At 37.8% G+C, this 26,911-nt stretch overlaps 1 protein-coding gene across 13 annotated transcripts in view; it reads left to right on the top strand.

Annotated features, from left to right (window-relative positions):
- The window catches only part of EIF4G3 (eukaryotic translation initiation factor 4 gamma 3), a 354,292-nt gene that overhangs the window by 170,802 nt on the left and 156,579 nt on the right, over positions 1-26,911 (top strand). For 5 of the 13 annotated variants that reach the window (XM_018055176.1, XM_018055170.1, XM_018055143.1 and 2 more), the window contains 6 exons: positions 7,143-7,238; positions 8,648-8,761; positions 12,209-12,241; positions 23,348-23,368; positions 24,277-24,456; positions 25,229-25,343. In XM_018055176.1, the coding sequence (XP_017910665.1) occupies positions 7,209-7,238; positions 8,648-8,761; positions 12,209-12,241; positions 23,348-23,368; positions 24,277-24,456; positions 25,229-25,343 (493 nt within the window). In that variant the 5' untranslated portion in view covers positions 7,143-7,208. The remainder of the gene's footprint in view (positions 1-7,142; positions 7,239-8,647; positions 8,762-12,208; positions 12,242-23,347; positions 23,369-24,276; positions 24,457-25,228; positions 25,344-26,911) is intronic. The other 8 variants (XM_013974613.2, XM_018055179.1, XM_013974619.2 and 5 more) reach the window with 5 other exon arrangements.

Below are 26,911 nucleotides of genomic sequence, written 5' to 3'. Positions count from 1 at the left end.
TTACACATTTTCTGAAATTTGAATTTTCATTTGAAAGGTTGAATTTTATCATTGGTAACAAGTACTTTCAATGTTCTTTGTGACAAGCTCACTTTGTTCTTTTTCAATAGACTGTCTGTCATGTATCAAAGTCTAGGTAAGTGTAGTTCGGCTGTTATTTATTCTTTCAAGTGAAAAACGGCACTACTTTGAAAAAGCACCTAATTCAACTTGTTACTTAAACAATCTTATAAATACTTTTTCTTGATACAACCATCTAACCCCAGTATACTGTGAAAGTGTTTTGTTCTCTCATTGGTCACACAGTATATTAAAAAGACATCTTCTAAAACTTCTTTCCTTGCTTCCTTACATTTTTATGACATCTCTATATGACCAAGTTATAGACACGGAGAGTAGGTTAGTGGTTGCTAAGGGTTATGTGCAGGAGAGTTGAAGGAAGGAAGGAAAGAGGGTTCCTGTGGCTACTGTAGGGTAATGCAAAGGATCTTTGTGAAGAATCTTTTCTGTATTGTAACTATAGCAGGGATTATAGAAACTATAAATGTGATAAAATTGCTGAGAACTAAATATACACAAAAACTGGGTGCGTGTAAAACTGGTGAAATTCTAAATGATTAAAATGTGTATGAATAAAATTTAAGTAAACCAGTGGTTATAGAGTTTCAGTTCATCACAGAAATTTCTGTTTACACTGGTTGTGTACCTGTCAGGAAGACAATTCATTGGCTGTTGAAGGTGCTTGGAAGCATTGTGGGTGCCACCATGGTCAAAGTGCTGGTCTAGTCTTTAAGGTATTATCTTTACTTCTCTGGCCAGATTTAGATGTCACACGTTTATTTGATAGAAGAGTTTCTCACTACTTATATCCTGTAATAGCAAATTAAGAAAAATGAAGAAACACATCTTGCATGTATTTATGCCTATAGTGTTACTCACTCAGCCGTGTCTGACTCTCTGTGACCCAGTGGTCTATAAACTTCCAGGTTCCTCTGTCCATGGAATTCTCTAGGCAAGAATAGTGGAGTGGGATGGCTAGCCATCCCCTTCTCCAGGGGAACTTCCTGACCTAGGGATCGAAATCAGGTCTCCAGCATTGCTGGCATGTTCTTGACTGACTGAGCCACCAAGGAAGCCAATTAATGCATGTATGTTATATATGTATATACATAGTTATAAATCAGTTTGTTAAAACAAAGAGAACTTTTTATAACAATGGCTGAAGTGACTTAGCAGCAGCAGATAGTCTTTTTTTCAGACTTTAAAAGCAGTATCCCTAAGATGATAGAGAGAGATTTGCCTCTAGTACCATTAAAGTGTCATAGTATACATTCTAACATTTTTAATCAGTCTGAAATTCTTTTAGTGCCATGAGTTGAGGGTATATATCTACCTTTCTATCAGATGACTATCTAGTTATCCCAACACAATGTATAAAGTAATTTTGATATTTCCCTAGTGCTTTGAAATGCTACCAGTACATTCTGTCTATATATGTGCATATTTGAACATTCTCTCTAAATATCATTCTTTCCATATCATCAAATGCCTCTCTGTATCTTTTTTAATGACTACAAAGGAATATACTCTGTGATTGAGTAAATACTTTGTACTGCAAGGAGATCCAACCAGTCCATTCTAAAGGAGATCAGTCCTGGGTGTTCTTTGGAAGGAATGATGCTAAAGCTGAAACTCCAGTACTTTGGCCACCTCATGCAAAGAGTTGACTCATTGGAAAAGACTTTGATGCTGGGAGGGATTGGGGGCAGGAGGAGAAGGGGACGACAGAGGATGAGATGGCTGGATGGCATCACTGACTCGATGGACATGAGTCTGAGTGAACTCTGGGAGTTGGTGATGGACAGGGAGGCCTGGCGTGCTGCGATTCATGGGGTCACAGAGTTGGACACGGCGGAGCAACTGAACTGAACAGCATATCTGACTGTTGATTAAATTGTGAATTTCTTGAAGCTTATAAAACTAGAAGCCATATTATTGGCCACATTTAGGCACAGCATAGTCTTTTCTTTGTATTAAATTTCCATAAATCTTTTTGATTTAGTTTTCATTGTGATTTCTGAGAAGATATTTCAGTTGTTTTCCAGAAATATTTAAAGAAGTGCGCAAAATGTAGACATTGTATTGAATTTTCGAGTTGGCTTATACTGTTCCTGTCACATGAAGGGAAACTGAAAAACAGAGGTTACCTTCAGTGGGTTTCTGTTGTAAAAGTAGCCAATTCTTCTGATTCATGAAAAAAGAAGAGCACATACAGGCATGGCATAGAAACATTGTGGATTTGATTCCAGAGTGCTACAGTAAAGCAAATATTGCAGTGATGCAAGCCACACCAATTCTTTGGCTTCCCAGTCCATATAAAAGGTATGTTAACACTATATTGTAGTCCATTCAGTGCAGTTCAAGTTGCTCAGTCGTGTCCAGCTCTTTGTGACCCCATGGACCACAGCACGCCAGGCCTCCCTGTCCATCACCAACTCCCGGAGTTTACCCAAACTCTTGTCCATTGAGTCGGTGATGGCATCCAGCCATCTCATCCTCTGTTGTCCCCTTCTCCTCCTGCCTTCAGTCTTTCCCAGCTTTGGGGTCTTTTCAAGTGAGTCAGCTCTTTGCATTAGGTGGCCAAAGTGTTGGAGTTTCAGCTTCAACATCACTCCTTCCAGTGAAAACTCTGGACTGATCTCCTTTAGGATGGACTGGTTGGATCTCCTTGCAGTCCAAGGGACTCTCAAGAGTCTCCTCCAACACCACAGTTCAAAAGCATCAATTCTTTGGTGCTCAGCTTTCTTTATAGTCCAGCTGTCACATGCATACATGACTTGTCCATAGTGTGTAATAATAACATTATGTCTAAAAAAAAAAAAGTCTATGTACATACTTTAATTAAAAAATATAGTTGACCCTAGAACAACTTTGGAGACCAGGACACACTGCAGATTCTAAAATCCATAGATGCTCAAGTCCCATAATGGGCACTTTGTATCCTTTGTTCGACCTCTTCGGATTCAGCCAACCAGATTGTGTAGTACTGTAGTATTTACTTACTTGCCCCAGTTTTATTAAGATATAATTGACAAACAGCATTGTATCAGTACTGTGTACAGCATAATGACTTGCCTATACACGAGGCACTGTAGTAGTTAATGAAAAATACACACATGTAATTGGACCCACACAGACCGTTTTTTCAACAGTCAGCTGTACTTTATTGAAAGCTTTATCTGAGCCATCAGAAAGTCATAATCTTTTTGTTGATGGATCTTGCTTTAAGGTTGATGGATCTTGCTTTAAGGTTGATGGCTGCTGACCGATTACAGTGCTGGTTGCTGAAATTAGAGGTGGCTGTGGCAGTTTTTCAAAATAAGACAACATTGATGTTTGCTGCTCAGTCAACTCCTTTTCATGAGGAGCTTCTCTGTTGCATGCCATGCTGCTGGATAGCATTTTACCCACAGTAGACCATTTTCCTTTCAAAATGTGCTCCCAATTCATCATCTAACTTTTTGCAGTATTCTAAATCTTTTAATTGTCATTTCAGCAATCTTCCCTGATCTTTACCAGGACTAGAGTCTATCTCAAGAAACCCTTTCTTTGCTCAGCCATAGAAAGCAGTTCCTCATCTGTCAGAGTTTCATCACAAGATCGCAGCAATTCCGTCAGATCTCCAGGCTCCCCTTCTAATTCTAGTTCTCTCACATCGGCAGTGACTCCTCTGTTGAACTCTCGAACCCCTCAAGGTCATCCACGAAGGTTGGAATCAACTTTTTCCAAACTCCTGTTATTGTTATTATTGTTAATATGTTGACCTCTTCCCATCATTCATGAAGATTCTTCATGGCACCCAGGATAATGAATCCTTTCCAGAAGGTTATCAGTTTGCTTTGCCCAGATCCAGCAGAGGAATCACTGTCTGTGACAGCTAAATATTCTTAAGAAATGTATTTGTTAAATAGTAAGACTTGAAAGTCACAATTACCCTGTGAGTCATGGGCTGCAGAACAGATGTCATGTTAGTAAGCATGAAAACATCATAAGTCTGTTTATCTCCTTCAGAGCTCTTGGATGACCAGGTGCATTGTTAACATACCATAATATTTTGAGAGGCATCTTTTTCCTGAGCATTAGATCTCAAGAGTGGGCTTAGAACATTCAGTAAACAATATTGTCCAGAGACATGCTCTCCAGGCTTGGTTGTTCCGTGTATGGAGCACAAGTAGAGTGAGTATATATAGCAGAATTCTTAAGGCCCTAGAATTTTCAGAGTGGTGAAACAAGCAGGGACTTCAGACGCATTAACCCCTGACAAGAGAGTCAGGCTGTCCTTTGAAACCAGGCTTTGAACGTCCTCTCTAGTTGTGCACCGCCTAGACGGCATCTTCTTCCACTGGAAGGCTAGTTTCGTCTGCGCTGAAAATCTGCCGTTCATTCCTTACCTCAGCTCGATATTATAGGTAAGTTGCCGTAGCTTCCACGTCAGCACGTGTGGCTTCACCTTGTATTTGTATGTTATGGAGACAGCTTCTTTTCTAAAACCTCATGAACCAGCCCCCTCTGCTAGCTTCATACCTTCCTCCTCCAAATTCTTCACCTCTCTTAGTCTTCATAGAACTTAAGAGAGTTTGGACCTTGCTCTGGGTTAGGTTTTGGCTTAAAGGAATGTTGTGACCAGTCTTGTTTCCAGACCACTAAAATTCTCTCCGCATCCGCAAGAACGCAGTTTTGTTTTCTTGCCATTCATGTAGCTAATGAAATTGTAGATTTAATTTCATTCAAGAACCAACTTTTCTGTTGCGTTTGCAGCCTAACTGGCGCAAGAGGCCAGACTCATGTTAATCTCGGCTTTTGACATGCTTTCCTCACTAAGCTTCATCATTTCTAGTTTTTGACTTAAAATGAGAAAATGGGACTCTTCCTTTCAGTTGACTGCTTGGCGGCCATTGCAGGGTTATTCATTAGCCTGATTTCAGTACTGTTGGGTCTCAGGGAATAGTGAGGCCCAAGGAGAGGAAGAGAAAAGGGGAACAGCTTGTCAGTGGAGCTGTCAGAATACACACAGCACAGGTGGATTAAGTTTGGTGACTTACATGGGCACAATCCATACTGCCCCACAACAATTGTAATAGTGACGTCAAAGATCACCGATCACAAGTCACCGTAGCAAATATAATAATAGTAATGAAAAAGTTTAAAATATGCCAAGAATTAATTACCGAAATGTGACACAGACACGTGAAATGAGCAAGTGATCTTGGGAAAATAGAGTTGATAATCACGTTTGTGTGGTTCAGGGAGCCATATTCAGTATCTTGTAATAACCTGCAATAAAAAGAACTCTGAAAAGTAATTACGTGTAGATATATATAACTGAATCACCTGAAAACTAATACAACGTTGTAAGTCAGCTATACTTGAAATAAAAAAAAGATTGACATGCTTAATGTTGGGTTCCTGCAAACCTTTAATTTGTAAAAATGAAAGTATCTGTGAAGCGAAATAATGTGAAGCACAATAAAATCAGCTGTGCTTTTGATACACAGTATATAAAATAAAACCTACAATTTGTATCGTATATCCCTCTTTCAGTAACATTTCTGTGAAATAGCAATTTTAAGTGTGCTATATATCTTCCCAAGACATCTTTTTAAGTATCCTGTTTGTATATATAGAAAAATACTGTACAAACAGGGTTTTTATTCTAATTCTGTGATTTGCTTATTGCACTAATATTATAGATATCTTTCCATGATAGTTTATATAGATTTTCCTCATTTTTTTCTTACCTCAAAAATTACACTACATTCTCTCCTTGGTTGAATATAGTGTACTTTAACCTCTCTTTTATAAATGGAATATGTAGTTCTTCTTTATTCTTTGCCATCATGAATTTATCCTTAGGGTAAATTTTTTGAGATGGAATTGTGGAGTAAATGTACAAGCTTATTTTAAATTGGGTGAGTATCAGATCTGATAGGTGCTTGAAAGGCTATGGCTGCTTAATTTTTAAATTAGATTCGTGTGTGTCTGCACACATGCACAGTATGAATTTCGTCTTTCTGTTATTATTTATTTAAGGGGAAGTGAGCGTTTTAAAGCAGGAATGCTAACCTTTCATCTCCATGTAGTGTGCGAAGTGCTTTGAATTGTGTGTGAAGCATATTAAGAGCTCTCTAAATTCTATAATTGTTTGCTTAATTTCCTTCTTTCATATTTTGAAAATTGAAACTTCTTACTAATTTTTTTCACATACCCTTATTTTGAAAACTGTCAGCATCTGGACCTAAGATGCTCTTAGTATGTTCTGTGTTACATGGAATTCATTCTCAAATTTCTATCTTTAATTGTCCCAGTTAGTGTTTTTTAAATAGATTATTCTTAAGGGTTATATATGCAGTACAACGTGTGTTTTGATTAGCTTGTCTTCCTTCACTGGCATTTCTTTAACAGATTGTCAGTTACCACCATTTCCTATTTTTTGTCAGTACGTCCAGTTAATAAAAATTACTAACTTAGGAGCTTTCATTGACACTTGAAAATAGTAATGAAAAGGAGACTATGTCTGTACCTCTTGTAAACTTCTACAGTGAACTGGACTGCCATGTAAATATAAAGTACTCATGTACACATCCTTGGAGAAGTGAGTCTTTGTGATAACTTTGAAGGTATTTGAAACGGAAAAGTATAAGTAAAATCTGTGGTAACTATGCTATCTAGGTTGGTCATAACTTTCCTTCCAAGGAGTAAGTGTCTTTTAATTTCATGGCTGCAATATACCACTAACTATATATTGAAAGTAAGGTAGTGTTCCCCACGTTATCTGCAGGTTCACTTTCTGAGGCATCAGTTAACTGTAGTCAACCAGTCTGAAATAAATTATTCATCAGTTTTAAATTGCTCACCATTCTGAGTTGTGTGATGGAATTGTTTCTCATTAGAGATTTAAGATAAATTCTACAAAGATTGCACTGATTCTGAATTGCTGGATATTGTGATAAAGTTAGGTCTTTAAAAACAGAGCTGTAAACCACATGAATGAACACTTTTCTAAACTCTTAAACTCTTTGGAATTAAGTTACCTGTGCCATATTTACTCACAGTATGATACTGTTCTTGTCATTCCTTGACAGACCCCTTATCCCTCTGGACAGAATGCAGGTCCAACCACGTTGGTCTATCCTCAAGCTCCTCAGACAATGAATTCACAACCTCAAACCCGTTCTCCGGTAAGTAAGTAGAAGGTTGTTCTAGAAAATGTTCTCCACCTAAGTTTGTGTTTGTTGTAGCTTAGGTTCTTTTGGTTCATATTTTTATTTGATTTTAGAGATTTATTACAAAGACAGTTTTTAAAATTATTATTACTGTTATTACTGGATAGCATTGCATTTTTAGACCTTTTCTATGGGAATTATTTAAATTTATTAAGAAAAGAACAAATGGAGCCTTCCCCCCCCCCCCTTTTTTTTTGTCCTTTTACTTTTCTGTGTCATTCAAGTTCTGGTTGCGTTCAAGTTCACTTCATTTCAGCTCTTGAGTTGTTGTTTGTACCGTTCAAAATTCAGGAGACATGTAAAGCATGATTTTGAAAATAAATTGCATTTCATTAATTGGACTCTGACATTCCAGTGCCTAGGGAAGTACAACTTTTGAATCAGTATTACTAGATCGGTTCTAACTATTTGACTGTATGGACATATGCATGACTTACACCAGTGGTGTATTTATTTCTTCAGATGGTAGATAAATTGTCGTAGAAGTATAAATGCTGTCATCCTCTTTGCTCATCTTTTACATGGATTGCAATAAGTATGGCAAAGACAGAGAATTTACTCAAGGTTCATCCTCTGTTTCACAAAAGTGTGCAGTGGCTTCAGCAGTCCTTTCCTGAGAATGGTGTTTCCTGCCCTGCATGAGTAGCGTTTGCTAGTAGACGCTTCTGTAACATCTCATTGTCTCTCACACCCCAACTTGTATCTCCGCTCTGTGTTTTTCTTGAGTACAGGGATCCTCTTTTGGTTCTCCACCTTTGCTTTTTTGCCTGTAGTACAGGACTATTTCATTGCATTAGCTTCTGTTCATTTGATTTTATGCATGAATTTAGGAATATTGAAGTAGATGACAGAATTCCTCAAAGAACTGCAAGGTCATAGACTTCTCCAAGATGTAATCTCTCTTTTATCCTCTTCCTACCTTCCTTTCCCTGTTGCCCTCTTCTTCAATCCCTTTTCTTAGATCCTGGTTCTCCCCCGGGGGTGGAGGAACCATTCTAAAGAGGTGGGACTTTGGTCCTAGTTGCTTGTTTGCTTGTCTAGTTTTTTTTGTTTGTTTGTTTACTTTTTTGCTGCAATGGTCAACAAGATGTCTGATGCAAGTTTTGTTCTGAGAGTGGTTTGGGAATGTGGACACTTGACCACTTGGAGTGGGCCTTGAGATCTCGCCAGATTACTTTAGATAGGCCCCAGTTCTAATCACTAAACATGGAACATTATGGTAAGCTGTTATTGCAAAGAATTCTATGGCCTTTTTAACCCCTCTACGCCTTGTATAATTATTGGGAAAGAAAAGAATTTACATGGTTAGAACTGGCGCAAAACCTGACTGAAGAGCTGCATCTCTAAACCAGTTTTTTTGACAGCCCAGCAGAACAGTGCCAATACATTGCACAGACAACTGGAAGAGGAGGAAGGTTTTGGAACAGACTCCCGTTTACAGGTCCTTGGCTGGAAGAGGCTGGATAAAATACTGCATTGTAAGCAATATAACAAACTGTACTTCTTGCAGGCAGTGGTGCCTCCGGCACGCATTATTTTTGACCACATCCATTTATTGGCTGATGAACACAGGTGCATTGATTGCATCCTCTCTGAAAGTCTAACCTGGCATGGCCGTTTTTGCCAGGCATTATGGGGAAAAGAATAACAAATTGGGTGGGTCTTCTCTATTGGGAATTAGATAGGAGTAATTTGGGGTTTAGAGGGATATCCCTTTGAGATGAATTTGATTTTAAGAGATTAAATTTCTTTTTAAAAGGCTTCTTTTTCCCTCTTTCATTTTATAATTGGTTATCAAAGGGAAAACTGTCTATAGTTGTCAGCCATTTTCTGTGGTCATAAACTATCTTCAGATACTATCCTCTATGCAGTTTTTGCCATCTGCTCTGCTAGTGACCATTACCACCCCATTACTAAAAACCACACACATAACATTCCATCACATACCCCAAAACAAGTGCAAGACTAGCAGACCCTGCGCTGCTCTTGCTTGTTGTTTTGGGTCCAGTTTTCTTTATTTCGTTTGTGTTGGTGCTGGGAGGGTGAAGTTGGGTTTGGAATTTGGCAGGATTGCATTTTCTTCTCACATCCCAAGTTGCCATAGTCCAGTCTCATCCATCCCACAGCTACCCCAACTGGTGAGGAGAGGTAAGCTGTTGCACTCAGGAAGGGACTTTTCCCATGGCTTTGTAGAGCAGCTAAAGCTTACTCCATTCTATTTCTGCATTAATGGGCCATTGGCAATTGCACAGTTTAGGCTTTTCTGTTCTTCCCTGGACAGCTGCCTTTGCAATCCAACTGGCTTCAAGTGGCCCCCCTCCCTCCTTGAGGTGATCTTTGTGCCTGTATTTCTGCTTGATACTTGTATGTTGTTGGCAGTTTTGTTTAAAAGTAAAAAAAGAAAATTAAATTGAAAAACTATCTATCTGTTCCATTTTCTGGTTGTATTGGAACTATTTTAACTGTAATTTATTTAGCCTCCAAAATAGTGAAATCATTGAATGCCTAATGGGGGGAGGGGGACAGTTTGGCTTTTGCAATAACCTGTAACCATTGGTTATTTTTATATTCTGTGGTGCTAAGTGCCAAAGGTATGTCAATAAATATTGGTCATGCTCAGTTACCAACTGTGCCCAGATGAGTGAGTGGGTGAGAGGGAGCGTGGGTGGCGTTAACATTGGATCTGAGTTCACAGAAGGCTGCTTTCCTTAGTATCTACAGTCCTTACCATCTTAAAAACCCCTCCTAGAAAAAAGAAGCATAAGTTTTTATTTTTAATATAAGCCAGCAGCAATTACAGTTTGTTCTGTTGCTTACAGTTACCTGTAGGATTAAGACTATTGTCATTACAAATGAAAAACTCAATAGCCAATGGTGACTAGTGCAAAATAGACTAGGGTACTTTCCCACTAACTTTTATTTTTTTAATATTTGTATAATTTTATAAGGTACAAGGTATAAGGCTCATAGGAAGTTCCCTTTTGACTGGAATATTCCAAATATATAAAGTTTCAATTTTATTGTAGAGCCTAAAAATGGGGCCTTTCTGTGGAACAGTGATAAGACAGGTACTACTGTACTAAGGTTAATTTTTTCACATGGCCCTTCTCTCCCATTTCCTTCAAAAGTGTCATGAAGAAACATCATACTCCCACCCTCTATGTGAATACCACATGGGTAATATTACCTTTTCTTGAAACTTGATGTCCATAGTTAGAGGTATGATCTGTTTTCTTTTCATAGTTGGAGAACTGAAAATATAAGACTTCAGTTTCTTTGAAGAGAAAATGTTTTGTAAGAAATCTTGCTGCCATTATCATCATTCTGAAAAACTACTTTACATGGTTTTTAGCAAGAATAATGGCTGGCTAACATGCCCTGATCCTATAAGGCATGGAGAGCTTGTTAAGTTATACTGAATAATTTCAAAATGTGTTAAAACAGTTTTCATTACTTGAGCAATAGGTAACATTTTAGCTTCTAAGGTAAATTCTTGATTAGAGCTGTCTTCACTCATCTCCTACATTGTGGCATGTGACCTACTGCAATTTCCTGAAAATTTTTAATATTCAATAGTGACAGTTGAGGAAATAATTCTGGTAACTTAAATTCTGAGTACAGGGACTTGTTTCTTAGTTCATCTTCAGTCTTGCTCACCCATAGTAACACGCTAATGGAAGGAAGGCTCTATTGGAAATTAAACAACTGAAAGAAGATACATATTTTAGCTCCTTAAATGTTTTAAATAAAACCCTTGTGTAGTTTGCATTCAAAACGGCTTACTAAATATTTTCTTTTAACTGTTAAATAGAATGGTTAACATTTCAGTAGTTAACATGTAGGTAGCCAGTAGGTGCCTGAATAATTTTTCTTTTCTTTTTAGTAAAATCACATTGAAAGTCTGATTTTGCTCTGATGAGTTATTTGATCCTAGAGATTTTGTATTTAAAATTTTATGGGTGAAAAAGCTTTTTCCTCCATTCTCAGTTAGGGAAAGTAAGAGTTGGAATATATATTATCCTCTTTCAAATGCTCTGTGGTTTACCTAAAAAGTTTTGTTTTCTTTTGTTTTTGTTCGATATCAGATAGCAGCAGGTACAAGTATGCAATCTTGTGCTGTTGTGTCTACATAGTAATTGAGAGATTTGACTTCTCTTACTCTTTTTTTTCTTCTTGAGCTTGTAAGAGTACCACTTTGACTAATCATGTTAAAGGATGGTGTTCTTTACCTCTGCTTCGATATGCCTGGTATTAAACTTTACTAGTTCATCGAATTTAAATATATATAATTATTTATATATTTACATTTATATATTATAAATATTTATTTGTTTATATGTTTATATATTTATAATATATATGACAAATTTTAGTCTTTAACTCCAAGAAACGAAGATAGTGAAATTTCCATTTCATATGTGAGATACCCTGTTTAACTTAAATAAATCTGAACTCTGTCCTGTTACATTCTTTATTTTCTGCTGGACATTATAATTACCTCCTGGCTATTTCTTGTAATGGGAAAGCATTTCTCATTCCCTCCAGTTTTATCAGTTGCATAAGCATAGTTGACTTTTCATATGTTTGTCTTAATATAACCACTTAGTGTTTCAAACTTTCTTTTGTTTTATTTTAGGGTTTTAAAAAAATTCCTATCAGAGAAGCACTCTTATGTGCATAACAGCTTAGCTGTTTCTCTCCCAGCTGATAAATGGCAAACTATTTCTGATAGAGGTGTTAACTTGTTGAATCTTCTCAGTACCTGTCTGTCACTGTCCTGCAGCAAAGCTTTGACTGTTTGTGTTTTTTTTCTTCTTGTGGGTTTTATTTCTTTCAGCATATTGTGTGAAATTTTGGTTTTTTGTTGTGGTGTTTCTGACTCTTTGTGCCTTTCCTTTTGTGTTTGTTTTCCCTCCTTTTCTCAGTTTGCAGCGGGGCCTCGACCTGCCCATCATCAGGTACTGTACCCTTGCCCCTTCACTATTACCCTGAACTAGTAGGTGGGGGCTTTAGTAGTTTCTGGCTCTGAGAATGCTGCCATTCCATGGACCCACTCAAGCTCCTCTTCAGGAGTGGCTTCAGGACTTCCCTGGTGGTCCAGTGGTCCAGACTCTGCACTTCCCATGCAGAGGGTGCAGGCTCCACCCCTGATTGGAGGGCTGAGATCCTACATGCCTTGTGGGTTGACCCCACCCCCCAAAAAAGAGTCGTTTTGCTCTGATTTAATACAGTTTTTATTTTTCACTGATTTCATAGCATTTTGTTATTAGCAAACCAATTTTTTTCTTTTTACAACACAGTTTAATAATAGTTTCTTTACTTTCCAAAAAAAAAAAAAAATTGCTCTGAATTTATAGAGAACTTTGAAAGTGTTTAGATATATTAAGCCCTTACAGATTTTGTGGATATCTGCAGTAAGTTTAAATTTAGCTGAATGGAATAGGCAACATTCTAAGAGTTTTCTGTTAACTAACTTTCTGATGTAACTTGTATTGATGTGTATATAATAGTACTAGTATTTCTAAAACCACTTAATCTCAGTTACTAACGTAGACCTAATAAATTGACAAACAATAATATACATTCATTTGCTGCATAGTTACCTTTATTTTTAGCAAATATAGAAAATTGATACCTTATTTATTTTTAGCCTATTCTTTTAAATGAAGTTATTATGTAAATTAAAATTTCAAAAATGTGTGTGCAGACACTAGTTTATTTAGCAGGAATATACTAGAGGGAATGGTTTGAGAGAAAGAAAAAGAGTTACAGGGTTTTTCTCCAAAGTATTCTGAAACATTTTCTCATTTTATGGTAGAAAGAGCCTAGGCTCATCTAAATTCTAAATCTGATAGATCTACTGTGTAACTGGCTGAGTTAAGCAGTTCTTTTTCTTAGCCTCAGTTTCCTTGTGTGTAAAGTGGGGATAAATACCCTTTACATTAGAGATAATATGTGTAAGTCATCTGACATAAAATCAGCAGCCAGTAAGTGTTAGCTATTTTTAATATTGTCATGCAACTTAGTATGGTTTGATAAAATGAAAGAAATATTAGCAGTGTTTACCTATGGTATCGTATTGGATGTTACTTAATTGAAGCCTTTAATTGTCTAGCAGTGATTTAATAAAAGGCTCTACTTCTCAAAATACGGTTTTCCAATCTAGACGATGTAAAAACCAAATAAATTCTGAGGTGTTAGAAAAGATATTTGCAGGAGGACTCAGAGGTGGTTGTATGAAATGGATGGCAGTTCTTTGGGATTGATAAAGAAATAAAACTTGGGGTAGTTTTTACTTGATAAAGGTAGCATTGTTGAAGTGCTTTAAGAGCTTGGAATTCGGTGTCAGCTGGACCTCGGTTTATAGCTTGGTGGTCTTGGGTAAAGTGCTGACTGCTCTCAGGCTCCGTTTTCTCATCTACAAAACGGGGATAGTATCAGTACCCTCCTTGGACTAATGCGAAGATATGTGTGAGAAAATACAAATAACATGATTAGTGGAGTGTTTGGCATATACTATGAATCTGGTGGATAGATTACTAATTATGAAAAAAGATAACCTCTTAGGTTAAAAAAGGTTGATTATACATTTTTAAAAAAAATAGCAAATCTACTCAAGAGCCATAGAGTCAAGGTTTACATTTTAATCAGGGATAAAGCCAGAAATTCCTGACAGAGAGAAAGTTGAAAGATCTCTGTTGAAGACACAGAGTGAAAAAACTAGTGACTCAGCAAAAAAAGTTTCTGAGGGCCTTGATACAAGGCTTAGTGTTTCTATTACTTGAGTTCGGTTGCAATGGTCCTCAAATTGGGATGTTTAAACCTTTGTATATTGTCAGCTTTGGGAAAATCTAGTTCTTAAAAACTTTCTTCTGAGTCTAAAGGCTTGTGATGCATTTTATCTTTTTAAAAAATTTAACAACCAAGCAAAACTTTTAAGAAATCTTTCTGAGAAAAGATGAATTTCTATCCTGAAATCATTTTTCATGTGTAATGTGTCTCAGAAAATGTATTGTCAGATCAGTCCTTTATTTATCTGTAGGATGATGGTTGTGAAATTCCAGCATATTTCAACCATTAAAAGGTAGAACTATATATGTGTGTATATTTATTATTTATCCATTATCAAGAAACCCACACTGGTTCTTGAAGATGGGTTATTGAGATACAACATAAACCCAGAGCATTGCTTTTGGATCCGAAAACTTAAGGTAGCTGGCTGCTTTTACTCTGATATTCTTCCTTTTTAAACACAAATTAAATTTTTTTCCCTTGTGCCTCACAGAATTAAGTAAGGAAATATACAGCATTGGCTCAGGCTGCTGCAGTAGCTACTTTGGAGACGTTGGAGCAGGGGAGAGAGTGGTTGGAGTGGGACTGTGGGCATCAGGAAGCTTGAACCAGTGTTATGGGATGCCTTTGAGGACTTCGTTAGGAAGAGTATGCATCTTGTATTCATGGATGGAGGGGCCAGTTTGGCTTGTTTTCCTATAGAATTAGTATTGGCATTTTGGATGGAATAACCAGTTATGAAAAATTGCTCTCTATATTGCAGTTCCTTTAGCAACCTTTGGGTTAATACATGCCAGTGGAATTCCTACAGTGACAGTTTAAGAAACAAAATGAAAAAAATACCTCCATACGTTTCCAGATACCCTGTATGGAAGTGGTACTATTTCTCATTTAAATATGACTGGCTGAAGTCTGTATTTAAGACATCTCCTCGGACCTAAACCCTGAGAGTTTCATGGAGAAGGAGATGCTCATGATTCGAAACAAGGCATAGAGAGGCTTGCGTAATGAAAGCAGTACTGTTGAAAACAAATGTTGAAGGCATACAGAAAAGAGATTTTTTTAGGGAAAATATTTTATGTCCTGGGATATATATATATATATATTTTTTTGTAATTAAGACTCAAAGTTGAATGAAGACCCCCATTTTTTTTTTTTCTTCCCATCTGTAGCTGTTTGCTTTGGCCAGAAAGAATTAAATCAAGGGTTAGAGTCAGTTTTGATTAGTTAGAATTAGTGAATAGATTCCTCAGTTCTCCTTTATTACATTATTTGTCAGTGGCTACCTTTCCAATCATGTATCCTTTCAATGCTTTTATCTCATTTTTTTTTTTCTTTTTATGAAACAGTTTGGTGCTGGATGATGTTTTGATGTTTCTAAAGTCCTGTAGTACATATATAACTTTCCATAGATGTTTAGTAACAATTGTTTCCATAAACTGTTGACTAAAAATGATGCACAAGGTGAGAGTTGTGGGTTAAGTTTTACTTGCGGCCAAATGAGGATTAAAAGCCCTGGAGACAGCATCTTAGATAGCTCTGAGAAACTGCTGCAGAGAGGCAGCAGGGAGGATCAGTGTATAGTGATTTTTGGTGAAAGGGGAGTACATTCAATCAAGCACACAGTGTTTTGGAGAAGATTGTTGCTAGTCTCATGAAGGTTACTGCTAGTCATGAGGAGCAGACATCACCACAAATAATTTTAGTGCTTTTCTAGTTGTGAGGTGTAAGAGTTGCTTCTTCTGAAACTGTCTTCCTAAGGCCTGTTCTGCCAGTTTTTCCCAGAGCACAGAGGGCCTCATTCTTGATCTCCACCCTGAACTCCTTTCAGGGTGTGTTGAAGGTCAGTGGCTGCAGCAGTCTGATTTAGTCCTTATGGAGGCAGATGGCAGGTGCCAATTTTTAGTTGGCAAAATGTTGCAAAGAAAAAAGAATAGTTATTTAGATGAGCTATTTGAAGGAAATTCCTTACGAAAACACCGTCATCCAGTTGAGTAATCTGGAACTTATGTATTTTTTTTCTTCTTTGTGAGATGAAGTTGTCAAAATTGAAGTGGAACAACAGGATTTTGGGTAGTAAACATTTTTAGTTTAAGAGAACCAAGAAACTGGTGAAGGAAGTGTTTGTTTCTTAGAACTGCTTTCATTTAACAGATCTTTCCGTGATCTTCTTAAGAGCCCCGCCAGGGCTCTGTTTGAGTCCCTCAAGTCAGGGGGATCCTGTGTTCTGAGTCAGGTTGTGCCAGCCACATCATCTTCCTGGTACAGTTAATTTTTGGCTTTTGCGGGGAGTCTTTGGCGTAGTAATGATGTTCTTACTCTTTTTGCACTTTATAATCTGAAGAGAGCTTTAGCTTAGAATAACAGTAAAAGAAGCAGTCCTAACTTATTTTATATGCAAAACACTCTTGGCTTTAGAAATATGTCAACTATTTTTATTCCAATGTTTGAAAATCCCGAGGTACCTAGAAGCTGAAAGAACAGAACGTACACCCAGAACTAAAACAAGTGGCTTGGTATAATGTAGATCTGGTCTTTGAGGATTGTGCAGCTGTGGTTTAAAGTTACTGATGTTCCTGTCCTTATTCTACTTTTGAATTTCACAAGAACTATCAAGTGTTGGTTTTATACCATGGCTGAAGAGTCTTTGCATTTTGAGGTAATTTAAATTGTTCATGGAACAAAAACATTTTGCAGTGTATTGATATATGATTTTAGTTCACATAGTGTTCTAAGGAATTGGATTTAGCATTAATAAATAATAAACTTCATAAAACTTAACAGTGTTTGGCATCAAAGAATTGTTACCTAGTGGCAGGCGTTGAAACTATGCACGTTTTCCTATTGTAATTTGGTTGTTTTGGCAAAACGATTTTTTAAAAAGGAAGAAACAGTTGGCTTGTATTCCATCCTCTCTATTATGACCTCTAAAGGTTTCTGTACTCAAAGTTGTGCAGTTAAAATTGATGTCCTGGTCCCTGGTAGAGAAATTTTGTATTGCTCTAGGCAGTTTCTTAGATTTGGAAAATAAACTAAATGAAGGTTTTGAATTTGCCTCTAGGGCCAGACCTGGCATATCAGAGTTTAATGGATAGAAAATCTGACTAAGCATCTGTGCAGTCTTATTACCAGAACTCTTGTATTTTTCAGAGCTTAATGTAGGCCAGTGATGGGCAGTTTTATCTGGTACCTAACTCACAAGGAGTTACAGAGTGGCAGCAGAGACAGTGACGAAAATATAGGTTGGGAGTTGTCATAGCTGGGATTCAGTCTAACCTTTACTGTAAACTGACCTTTGACCTCAGCTTGATCTGTGAAATGGGTAAAACATGAAGTAATACTGAAGTATTATAATAAGAGCATGCATTTCCTAAGGGCATTGTGATAATTAAAAGTACCTGCCTGTCACAGTGTCTGACACATACTAGGCCCGTGGTAAGTGTCAGTTTCCTTTAGCAGTGAGATGCCTTCCCCTTTCACCGAGCTATTTTTACCTGTGAATGAGGTGTTCTACAAGGATGTTTCTGTCTCCCAGACTCTGCATTGTGATCTGACAGAATCCTTGCTTGTTCCTGACAGAATCCTTAGGGACTTCTTTCCTCCATCTGACATGCGCCTCTGAGGAGCACTGTCTAATAGACCTTTGTGTGATGAGGCCCATCTTCTGTATCCGTGCTGCTCACTGTGGCAACTACTAGTCGTGTGTTGCTGTTGAGTGCTTGAATTATGCATTGTGGCCTAAGAACTGAATTTTTAATTAAATTTTAATTTAAGTAACCACATATGATTAGTGGCAGCCTATTGAACAGCTCAGCTATAGGGCTTAATTCCTTAGGTCTGATCTCCTAATTCTTAGTGAAATCTAAATTATCTGATAATATAGGCTATGTGCAGGAAAACACAAAGAATTTTAAATGAATAACCTTCATAATAAATGTTGTAAGTCAGCAGAACATCTGATTTGTACTTGAGTGATATCCCATTATGTGGACTCTTTCAGTTCGGTTCAGTTCAGTCACTCAGTTGTGTCCAACTCTTTGCGACCCCATGAATCACAGCACGCCAGGCCTCCCTGTCCATCACCATCTCCCGGAGTTCACTCAGACTCATGACCATTGAGTCAATGATGCCATCCAGCCATTTCATCCTCTGTCGTCCCCTTCTCCTCCTGCCCCCAATCCCTCCCAGCATCAGAGTCTTTTCCAGTGAGTCAACTCTTCGCATGAGGTGGCCAAAGTACTGGAGCTTCAGCTTTAGCATCGTTCCTTCCAAAGAAATCCCAGGGTTGATCTCCTTCAGAATGAACTGCTTGGATCTCCTTGCAGTCCAAGGGACTCTCAAGAGTCTTCTCCAACACCACGGTTCAAAAGCATCAATTCTTTGGCTATCAGCCTTCTTCACAGTCCAACTCTCACTCCATACGTGACCACAGGAAAAACCATAGCCTTGACTAGACGGACCTTAGTCGGCAAAGTAATGTCTCTGCTTTTGAATATACTATCTAGGTTGGTCATAGCTTTTCTTCCAAGGAGTAAGCGTCTTTTAATTTCAAGGCTGCAGTCACCATCTGCAGTGATTTTAGAGCCCCAAAAAATAAAGTCTGACACTGTTTCCACTGTTTCCCCATCTATTTCCCATGAAGTGATGGGACCAGATGCCATGATCTTCGTTTTCTGAATGTTGAGCTTTAAGCCAACTTTTTCGCTCTCCTCTTTCACTTTCATCAAGAGGCTTTTTAGCTCCTCTTCACTTTCTGCCATACTCTTTACCCCTTGCCTTTTTCTAGCTCATCAGAAAATCATAACACTATTATTTTTCCTTGCATGCTTTTTTTTAAAAAATGATATTAACCTAAAAATTCTTCATTGAGAATCTTACTGTTTATCCCTCCAGTAGGTTGAACTATCAATACATATGCAGAAAACTAGGGATTTCAGAAGCATAGTTTTGATATGTTTTTATTGCTTTGCAAATTAATAAGTACTCAGTGGTTTTAGACTTTGGAAGAACTAATGTGACTGAATAAGTTTTTTATAATTGCTGAAAATGAATAGGTGTTTCTCAAAGAATTTCTGACTATTATATAGTTTTTTTTTAGAGATGTCTTTGTCTTTTGATGATGTTAGAGAACAGATTCATAAGAAATGTTATATTCTAATTGACAGCATCTTGCGAATTCCCTGGAGGTCCAGTGGTTGGCTTCATTGCAGGGCCTGGATTCAGTCCTTGGTCAAGGAACTAAAATCCTGCAGGTTGCACAGCACATACCGCCCCGCGCCCCGCCCCCCCCGCCCCCCGCCAACAACACCCCCCCCACTACCACCAAAAAAAAGAGCAATGGACATCATCTTCAAAAAGCAATATGACAGATGTTGTTGGCCAGGAAACTATGGTAAAGGTATAAATACTGTGTCAGAGGTAACATTTTCTTTTTTTGCTTCTACAGTGTTTCTGTGAAGATCAGTAATCTTGCAATCTTGAGTCCCCTATAAAGTCAGCCTCTTGTTTTCAAGGTATCCTAGCCCTTTGGAGCTACCCAAAGTATCACCTCAAATGGCGCTGTCCTCTTCCTCTTCCATTTTCCTGGCATACTAGTGGGCCATACTAGTGAAAGGAGACTAAACAGATTGCTTGGAGATAATATTACGTTGTACAAGGTTCTTCTCTCCTTGACTGTCTCATTTCAGCATTTTTATCAGTGACTTGGACTAATGCCTTGCCTGCCGATTGGCTGATGGTGATGTAGTTTTGACATTACATGACATATTTCGAATACAGAAGATTCTGTACAATCTGAAATGGGTTGAAATTAGCCAGATAAATTTTCAAAGGAATAAAACACTTGATTCCTATATGAGATTCAGATTACAACTGTAAGAGTACACAGAAGTGAAGAGCATGACTTATTGCCCGGTTATGTATAAAGAAGATTAAAGAGTTTAAGATGATTGTAACTCAGTACTAATTGGTAGTAAAATGTTTTGACAAAGGAGCTCCTGTGATCCTTGTTCATTAATGGAAGCATAATTGGCCAGAATAAAAGAGAGATATTGTTCCTTTATTCTGCAGCAGATATTTATTGAGTGAGGGCCTGGCACACTCTGGGCAGACCTGGATATTTATATTCAGCTCTCTACTTTGAGAACTTTGAGCAGTGGGAGAAAATTGAGGGGAAAAGAGTAAGCTGTTTAGGGAATTTGAAAATCTTGGTTGGAACAACAAGGGGTGCAGAGTGGTGATTGACCTGGAACAAAAAATAGTGATAAGTTGCCAGCAATGGCAGGTTGTCACTTACAGAGAGGAAGGATTCGACTTCAGTGTGAGTTTTGGGAGGGTAGATGTCAGACCAGAGGATAGGTGGTTCAGAAACTTTGGAGCCAATAGAAGGAAGAACTTTTGTGGTGTCAGAATTCCCATTTAACAACACAGTGGAATTGTATTGAGTTGCTAAAGTCTGATAACCCCAAAGGCATGTCATTTAAGAGATTCAAACATTAGGTATATGGTTAGACTAAATGGCCTGTACTGTGCTTCCAGAAACAGGACATCTTGCTTCTTTTAATGATTCTTCAGCACTCAGTGGAGAGGAAAAAGTATTCAGAAGCATTGCAAGCAGTTTGGGAAAGCCTGTTCACATCCACACTTTTCACTAACCTATGGTTTGCTGCCATGCCTGTCCACTGTTAAATCTAATGCTATATTTACAGTTGAATGGTTAAGAGGGAAGAGAATCCATATCTTTTTATTCCTTTGCTTGTCCAGCCATTATACCTTTTCCTCTGTGTGTGTGTGAGAGAGAGAGACAGACAGACAGACAGAGAGATGTGGTTTTTTTTTTAAAAGAAGAAACAAGATCCAAGTAGCCTGTCATTGTAAAAATCTTAGTGCAGTAAAGTTGAGTAAATGTAGGCCTGTTAAATGTACCAGGGATAAAAAAAAATGTATGAACAAGTTTCACTAGCTCTGAAGGAAATAGAGAATTAAGGGTCTTGTAGGAAGAAGAAATTTGTTTTCCTGACTGATATGCATGAGTTTTCATGAAGTGATTGATGGGGTGTTTTTGTTACCAGTAATCAATTATGATTGATGTGCTACCTGTTAGTGTAGTTTGATAAATGTCCTGGCATATGCCTTCAGCTTTTGAAAGAATTCTTCTGACTGACATATCACATTTGATATTACAAAGGATATTCCGTTTCATGAGAGGTAGAGTGTGTAACAGTTACAAGTACAGCCTCAGAACCTGATTATATTTAAATTATACATGGGAGACCATTAGGATGTTACTAATCCCCCCATCCCCCTCAATTTCCTCATATATCTATCTAATAGTAGTGTTAATAATAGTATCTGCCTTAGAGATTTGTAATGAAGATTAACTTAATATATATGTAAAGTGTTGAGAGTGGTACCTGGTAACTGAAAGTGCTATATGAATCTTTATTGTTGTTATTTAGTGTGCATGTTTGATGCATTTTTTAGTTTCAAAGCTGAAGTCTTAGTTTATTTTAAAAAAAGTGTATTGTATGTCCACATAAACACAAATTTAGTCTTTTACTGGCTCAAGTATATGTTATTAAGAGTATCATTAGAAACATTTGTTAGTTTCTCTTTCAAAAGAGCTAAAGCAAACAGTCTTATCCTGTTCAGAAATCTCCTTGAGTAAAATGTAATCTCAGTTATTCTAGACGGGCTGGTTAAAAATTCCAGCAGAACAGGTAGAAGATAGTGGTAAGAAAAGTGGTTATGGGAAAACTGAACCTCTATCTATTTTTCTTGTTCTGCGTAAGTTAATGGAATAGTTTCCTTTCTCCCTCTAGCCCCCTCACCTCCCCATAACAACATGTGTCTTCAAAGGCAATAAGTACTTTGACAAAATTAGTTGGTAATAGCCACAGTGGATCTGTCCGTTTGATCCTCTCTTTGTCTTGGCTGCCCTCTAGAGTTCATGGAAGGGAATCTTACAGAATTAATCGTATCCAGTGTGCCTGACATAGGAGTGCTGGATGTATTGAGCCAGATGAATGACCCTGCTCTCCTTGAGTCTTGTAACAGCTTTGTGGCTCCTGATACATATACTGTGTTACAAAAAAACGCTTGGGTTCATTCCTGAAGTTTGTTTACAGCTCACATTGTTGATGAAAAATAGATTCTGTCTACTGTGTAATTAAGAGAAGTCTAGCATGGAAAGTTTACTAGTCCAGTGTTCCTGGTTTTAATTGACAGAAATTCTTGTGTCTGTCACCAAAACTGTGTCAGTAGAGATAATTTGAAGACTGCTGTCTCTGTAATCCAGCCCAGGCTCCTCCTGTATTATCACCCTTGCCTCTCGAATTTTCTTTTCGTCTTCACCCACTACTCTCTGGTTTTCCCCATTCACTTCGTTCTCCTTCTGTACCTTCCTGTCTGTTCCTTGTCTGTGCCTTATTCTCTTTAGGGTTTTCTTTGCCCTAGGGTGTGAGGGCTGAATGGGGACGAGCCTTGGGCACTGGATCCCAGGTCTTCCAGTTCAACACAAGATGAAAAGTTACTTCCTACCACTTGTGGGTAGCTTGATACTCAAGAGTAGGACATGATGAAACCTGAGCAGGCCCAAAGGTCAAACTTGCCTTTATTAGGACCAGTAGCAACACTCACATCTGGAATCCTAAGACAACTCGGGAGGTTTTGCAGCTGAACATTTTTAGACTGCTACTGTATTTCCCATTTTAAACCTGTAGGTGGCCTCTTATATACCTAGTTAGTTGAAAAGAGCAAGTTTCTGTCATAAGGAGTCAGGTAAAAGTTGACAAGTTGAGGTATTTCTTAGGACTTTCTCAAACTTGAAAGTAACCAAAATGGCACTCCTACTGTTAACGCTCATCTCTACTCAAGATGAAAAGTAGGTCTCAGCTAAATAACTAATGTTGCATCATATCATGGGAGTCCATGAGAGCCAGGAGTAGTCCTCAGTAGTTCTAGCTGTGCTTGTCCGCTAAGCAGACATTTCCTTCCAAGCTGTTAAGACTTGTGGCTATACTATTAGAATATTTCTGCCTCTGGATTTATTTACTTGGATTGAATGTCACTTGATTCTTCAGTTCCATGTGCCCTTGAATTCTCAAGTGGAGAACTGTCATTCTGGCTTTCTAATCTTCTTCTCCTCCTATGGTTACTGAATAGAAAGATGTTTTTGCTGAGCTGCATGCTATGTCCTGCCCCTTTACTGACCTGTAAGCTTTTCCATTGGCTTTCTTTCTGTTTCCCGCTGCTTTCTTGCTTCATAATTGAAGGGAGGATTCAGACCCATCCAGGTAACAAACTACTGGTTCTGCATGGCCTCCTTATTTCTCCATTCCCTTATTGTTTTAAGAGTGAGATTGATTGTGTGCTGATGAATACGTGCACTCACAGTGGGAATTTCCTATTGGTATATTGTTTCAAGGCTTGTAAGCCCGCAGTGAGAACCATAAATAACCACAAGTACTGGTTGCCATTTGAAAGTTCCTTCTAGACCATTCTCAAGCCTGTCTAGATTTTCTACTTTTATCGCAAACTGTTTGAGAAAGCAAAACTGGGTTCAGTTCCGTATGAGATTGCCACTGTTTTCAAAATGAAGGCTTTTCCTATTATACGTCAAGGCTTTTCCTATTATAGCATGTGACACCCTCACAGATAATTTTAATTTAATTTGACCTTGAAAAACTGAGATGAAAATTTTGATGTCCAGACAGATTTTTGTTATTGTTGTTATTCTAAATGCTTTATAAATGACTTGACTGGTATTTTTTTAGGGGACTACTTTAGCTTCTAATAAGTTGATAATGAGCCATCAACTCTTCATGAAAGCAAGAATGCTTTTATATAATACAGCAGAACAGCTTTGAGAGAGATACCAACTACCCCTTTTTTTGTATTTTACCGCACGTTTTCACATTAATCATTTGTGGCATAGAACTTTTAGTTTCAATTAGTTGAGACTTCATTTTAAAAGTGAAATTGCCCTGCTGTCTTTAAATGAGTGACAGTGTTGATCAAAACTTGAATTAGTGTGGCTGGGCCTCATGTAGAATGTTTTTTTGGTGAAATGTATTATTGTATTTCTTATTCAAGTTATTAAGATATTTGTTAGTGGAGAAAAGGAGAAAGCTCACGATAGTAAAATTTATATACTGCCTTTTGTAAAAATAAATAAATAAATTTTTTTTTCTCTCCTCCTCAGTTTTTCCAGAGGCCTCAAATACAGCCTCCTAGAGCTACCATCCCGAACAGCAGTCCCTCCATTCGTCCCGGTGCACAGACACCCACTGCAGTGTATCAGGCCAATCAGCACATCATGATGGTCAACCATCTGCCCATGCCGTACCCAGTGCCCCAGGGTCCTCAGTACTGTATACCACAGGTAAAGTATCGCTCAGGTCCACGTGGTCCATCAGTTGTAGTGTGGGGATTAACTCAGATTCTCACCAGGGGGAGCAAGAAGGATGGTTGATGGCATCGGTTTTTAGTGATGTGTGAACTTTTTTGTTGGATATAAGTCTAAGCCATTTTGTCGTTTTTCATAATATTGTAAGGAGGTATTTTTTCATCTCTTGAAATTTTCTAAGATGATAGAGAAGTTGTTTTTATATCCTATCTTTCCCCCAGTCCCTTACCCACAGTCAGTTGCTCTAAAGTAGACTCAGTAACTAGCTGTCCAGTGATGTTCTTCAGCGTTGCTGAAAGCTGTCAGCCTGAAATAGTTCTTCAGTGAGCTGATGTCTGCCTGTGCTCTCATTTGCTGTATGACTGTTCATAGGGCGCACCTTTTTCTTCATCCTCATTGCATCTTTTTTAAAATTGAAGTATAGTTGATTTATAGTACTGTTAGTCTCAGATGTATGGCAAGTGATTCAGTTATACCTACATATATTCATTTTTTTAGTTCCTTTCCATTATAGGTTATTACGAGATACTGAATTTAGTTCTCTGTATATACAGTAAATCCTTGTTGTTTATCTACTCATTGTATCTTAATGGACAGCAATCATTTCGAATGTGTTTAACAAAGTGGCTTTACCTCCTTTAAATAATTCTCTCTCTCTCACACACACACACACACACCCACCCCTTTATTTTTCCATAGTAAGCTACTTTCATGTTATTTATTAGTGTCTGTAATTCCTCTCTTCTAGTACCGTCACAGTGGCCCTCCATATGTTGGGCCACCACAACAGTACCCGGTTCAACCACCAGGACCAGGTCCTTTTTATCCTGGGCCAGGACCTGGGGACTTCCCTAGTGCTTATGGTAAGTGTGAAAATTTGAGCAATTTCTGCTAGTTTGTTGTGGTCATTCCATTTTGTTGTGTAGCAGGACAGTTTAGATAGTGAGATTTGGTGGTGTAAAGTAAAAAAGTGTTAGCGCACAGTTGTGTCCAACTCTCTGCAACCCCATGGACTGTAGCCCATCAGACTCCCTGTCCATGGGATTCTCCAGGCCAGAATACTGGAGTGGGTTGCCATTCCCTTCTCCAGGGGATCTTCCCAGCTCAGGGATCAAACCCAGGTCTCCTGCATTGCAGACAGATTCTTTACCATCTGTACCACAGGGAAGGACTTTTAAACAAAATGTTGCAAGCAGTTGCAGACCTGAAAGCTTTGTTTTAAGAGAGTGGAGTATAAGGAAAGAGTGTTATAGAAATGTATTTAGTTAATGATACCTTCTCAAAGAGCTAGTAATTCTGTCCTGAAATAGCCCATGTCTCAGTCTGATGTCTCCTACCAGCTCATCATTACTAGATTTTTACTGGATTTTTGTTAAATGCATAAATATACCTTATCTCCCTTTAATGATTTCTTTTTTCCTAAGCATTTACCATCATTTACCAAAACATTTGCTGATGGTTCCCCACCGGAATGTGATATTCACGAAGGCAGGGAATTTTGTTTGTTTTGTTTACTACTCTATCCCTAGTACCTCGAGGACAGTGACTGGCAGGCACTTAGAGAATATACATGGGAGGCCTGAATTTAACTCAGAATACCTGTGGTTCCTTTTCTGCAGAATTGTGGTGATATCTGTGTCATGGGGAGGTTTTGAGAATTAGTTAAGTGAAAATGCCTTGAGTAACTACAAGTACTTTCAATGTACAAAAGCAGGCACCTTGTTTATACTTGGTGTGTGAACCAGTGCTAAACAAAGGAGTAATAAAAATGACTTGTCTTATTCAGTAAGCATCTATGACACCCTACACTTGTTTTATTCCATAGAAAGCCAATTTTAAGTGATAAAATCAGTGAATACTAGAAAAATTAAACTTTAAGAATCAGTAAACATCAATCTTCTCCATTACAGTAAGGAAATATTAAAATTTTAACTTGTTTTTTTAAGATGGTTATCTGGCATAGAAAAACATGTATCCACTAACTGTTTTCCTAACATTGGGATTAGTTCCTCAGTTAACCTTTATAGAATAATCTGTGGGTATTAGAATAACTCAAGGAGATTTACCTTAGGTTTTCAGGTAAAATAGGCAAAGCAACCAAGTGTTTATGCAGCTTTACTTCTTTTAGAAAAGGAAAACCTTCCTATTACTTTGAAACTGCTATTTCAAAATGGTAAACTTTATAACTTCATTATATGTCTCAGATATATATGTTTATTTAACATGACTTTATTAAGTGGTATTTTCACTAAGAAATACATGATATTTTCAGAATAATGAACTTACTCACACATATATTTTAAAGGAAAATCATATGTGCACATTACTCAGCTTTGACATAGGATATTGCTAGCACTGTTGAGGTACTTGTACACCCCTTGAACTTGACTTTTAAGACACAGTTTCACACAAGTCTAGTGTCTTTGTACTT

This window comes from Capra hircus, chromosome 2 (assembly GCF_001704415.2).
Source record: "Capra hircus breed San Clemente chromosome 2, ASM170441v1, whole genome shotgun sequence".
Lineage (NCBI taxonomy): Eukaryota > Metazoa > Chordata > Mammalia > Artiodactyla > Bovidae > Capra > Capra hircus.
The sequence above is the reverse complement of the archived record's forward strand: the minus strand, read 5'-3'. Positions and strand labels throughout refer to the sequence as shown.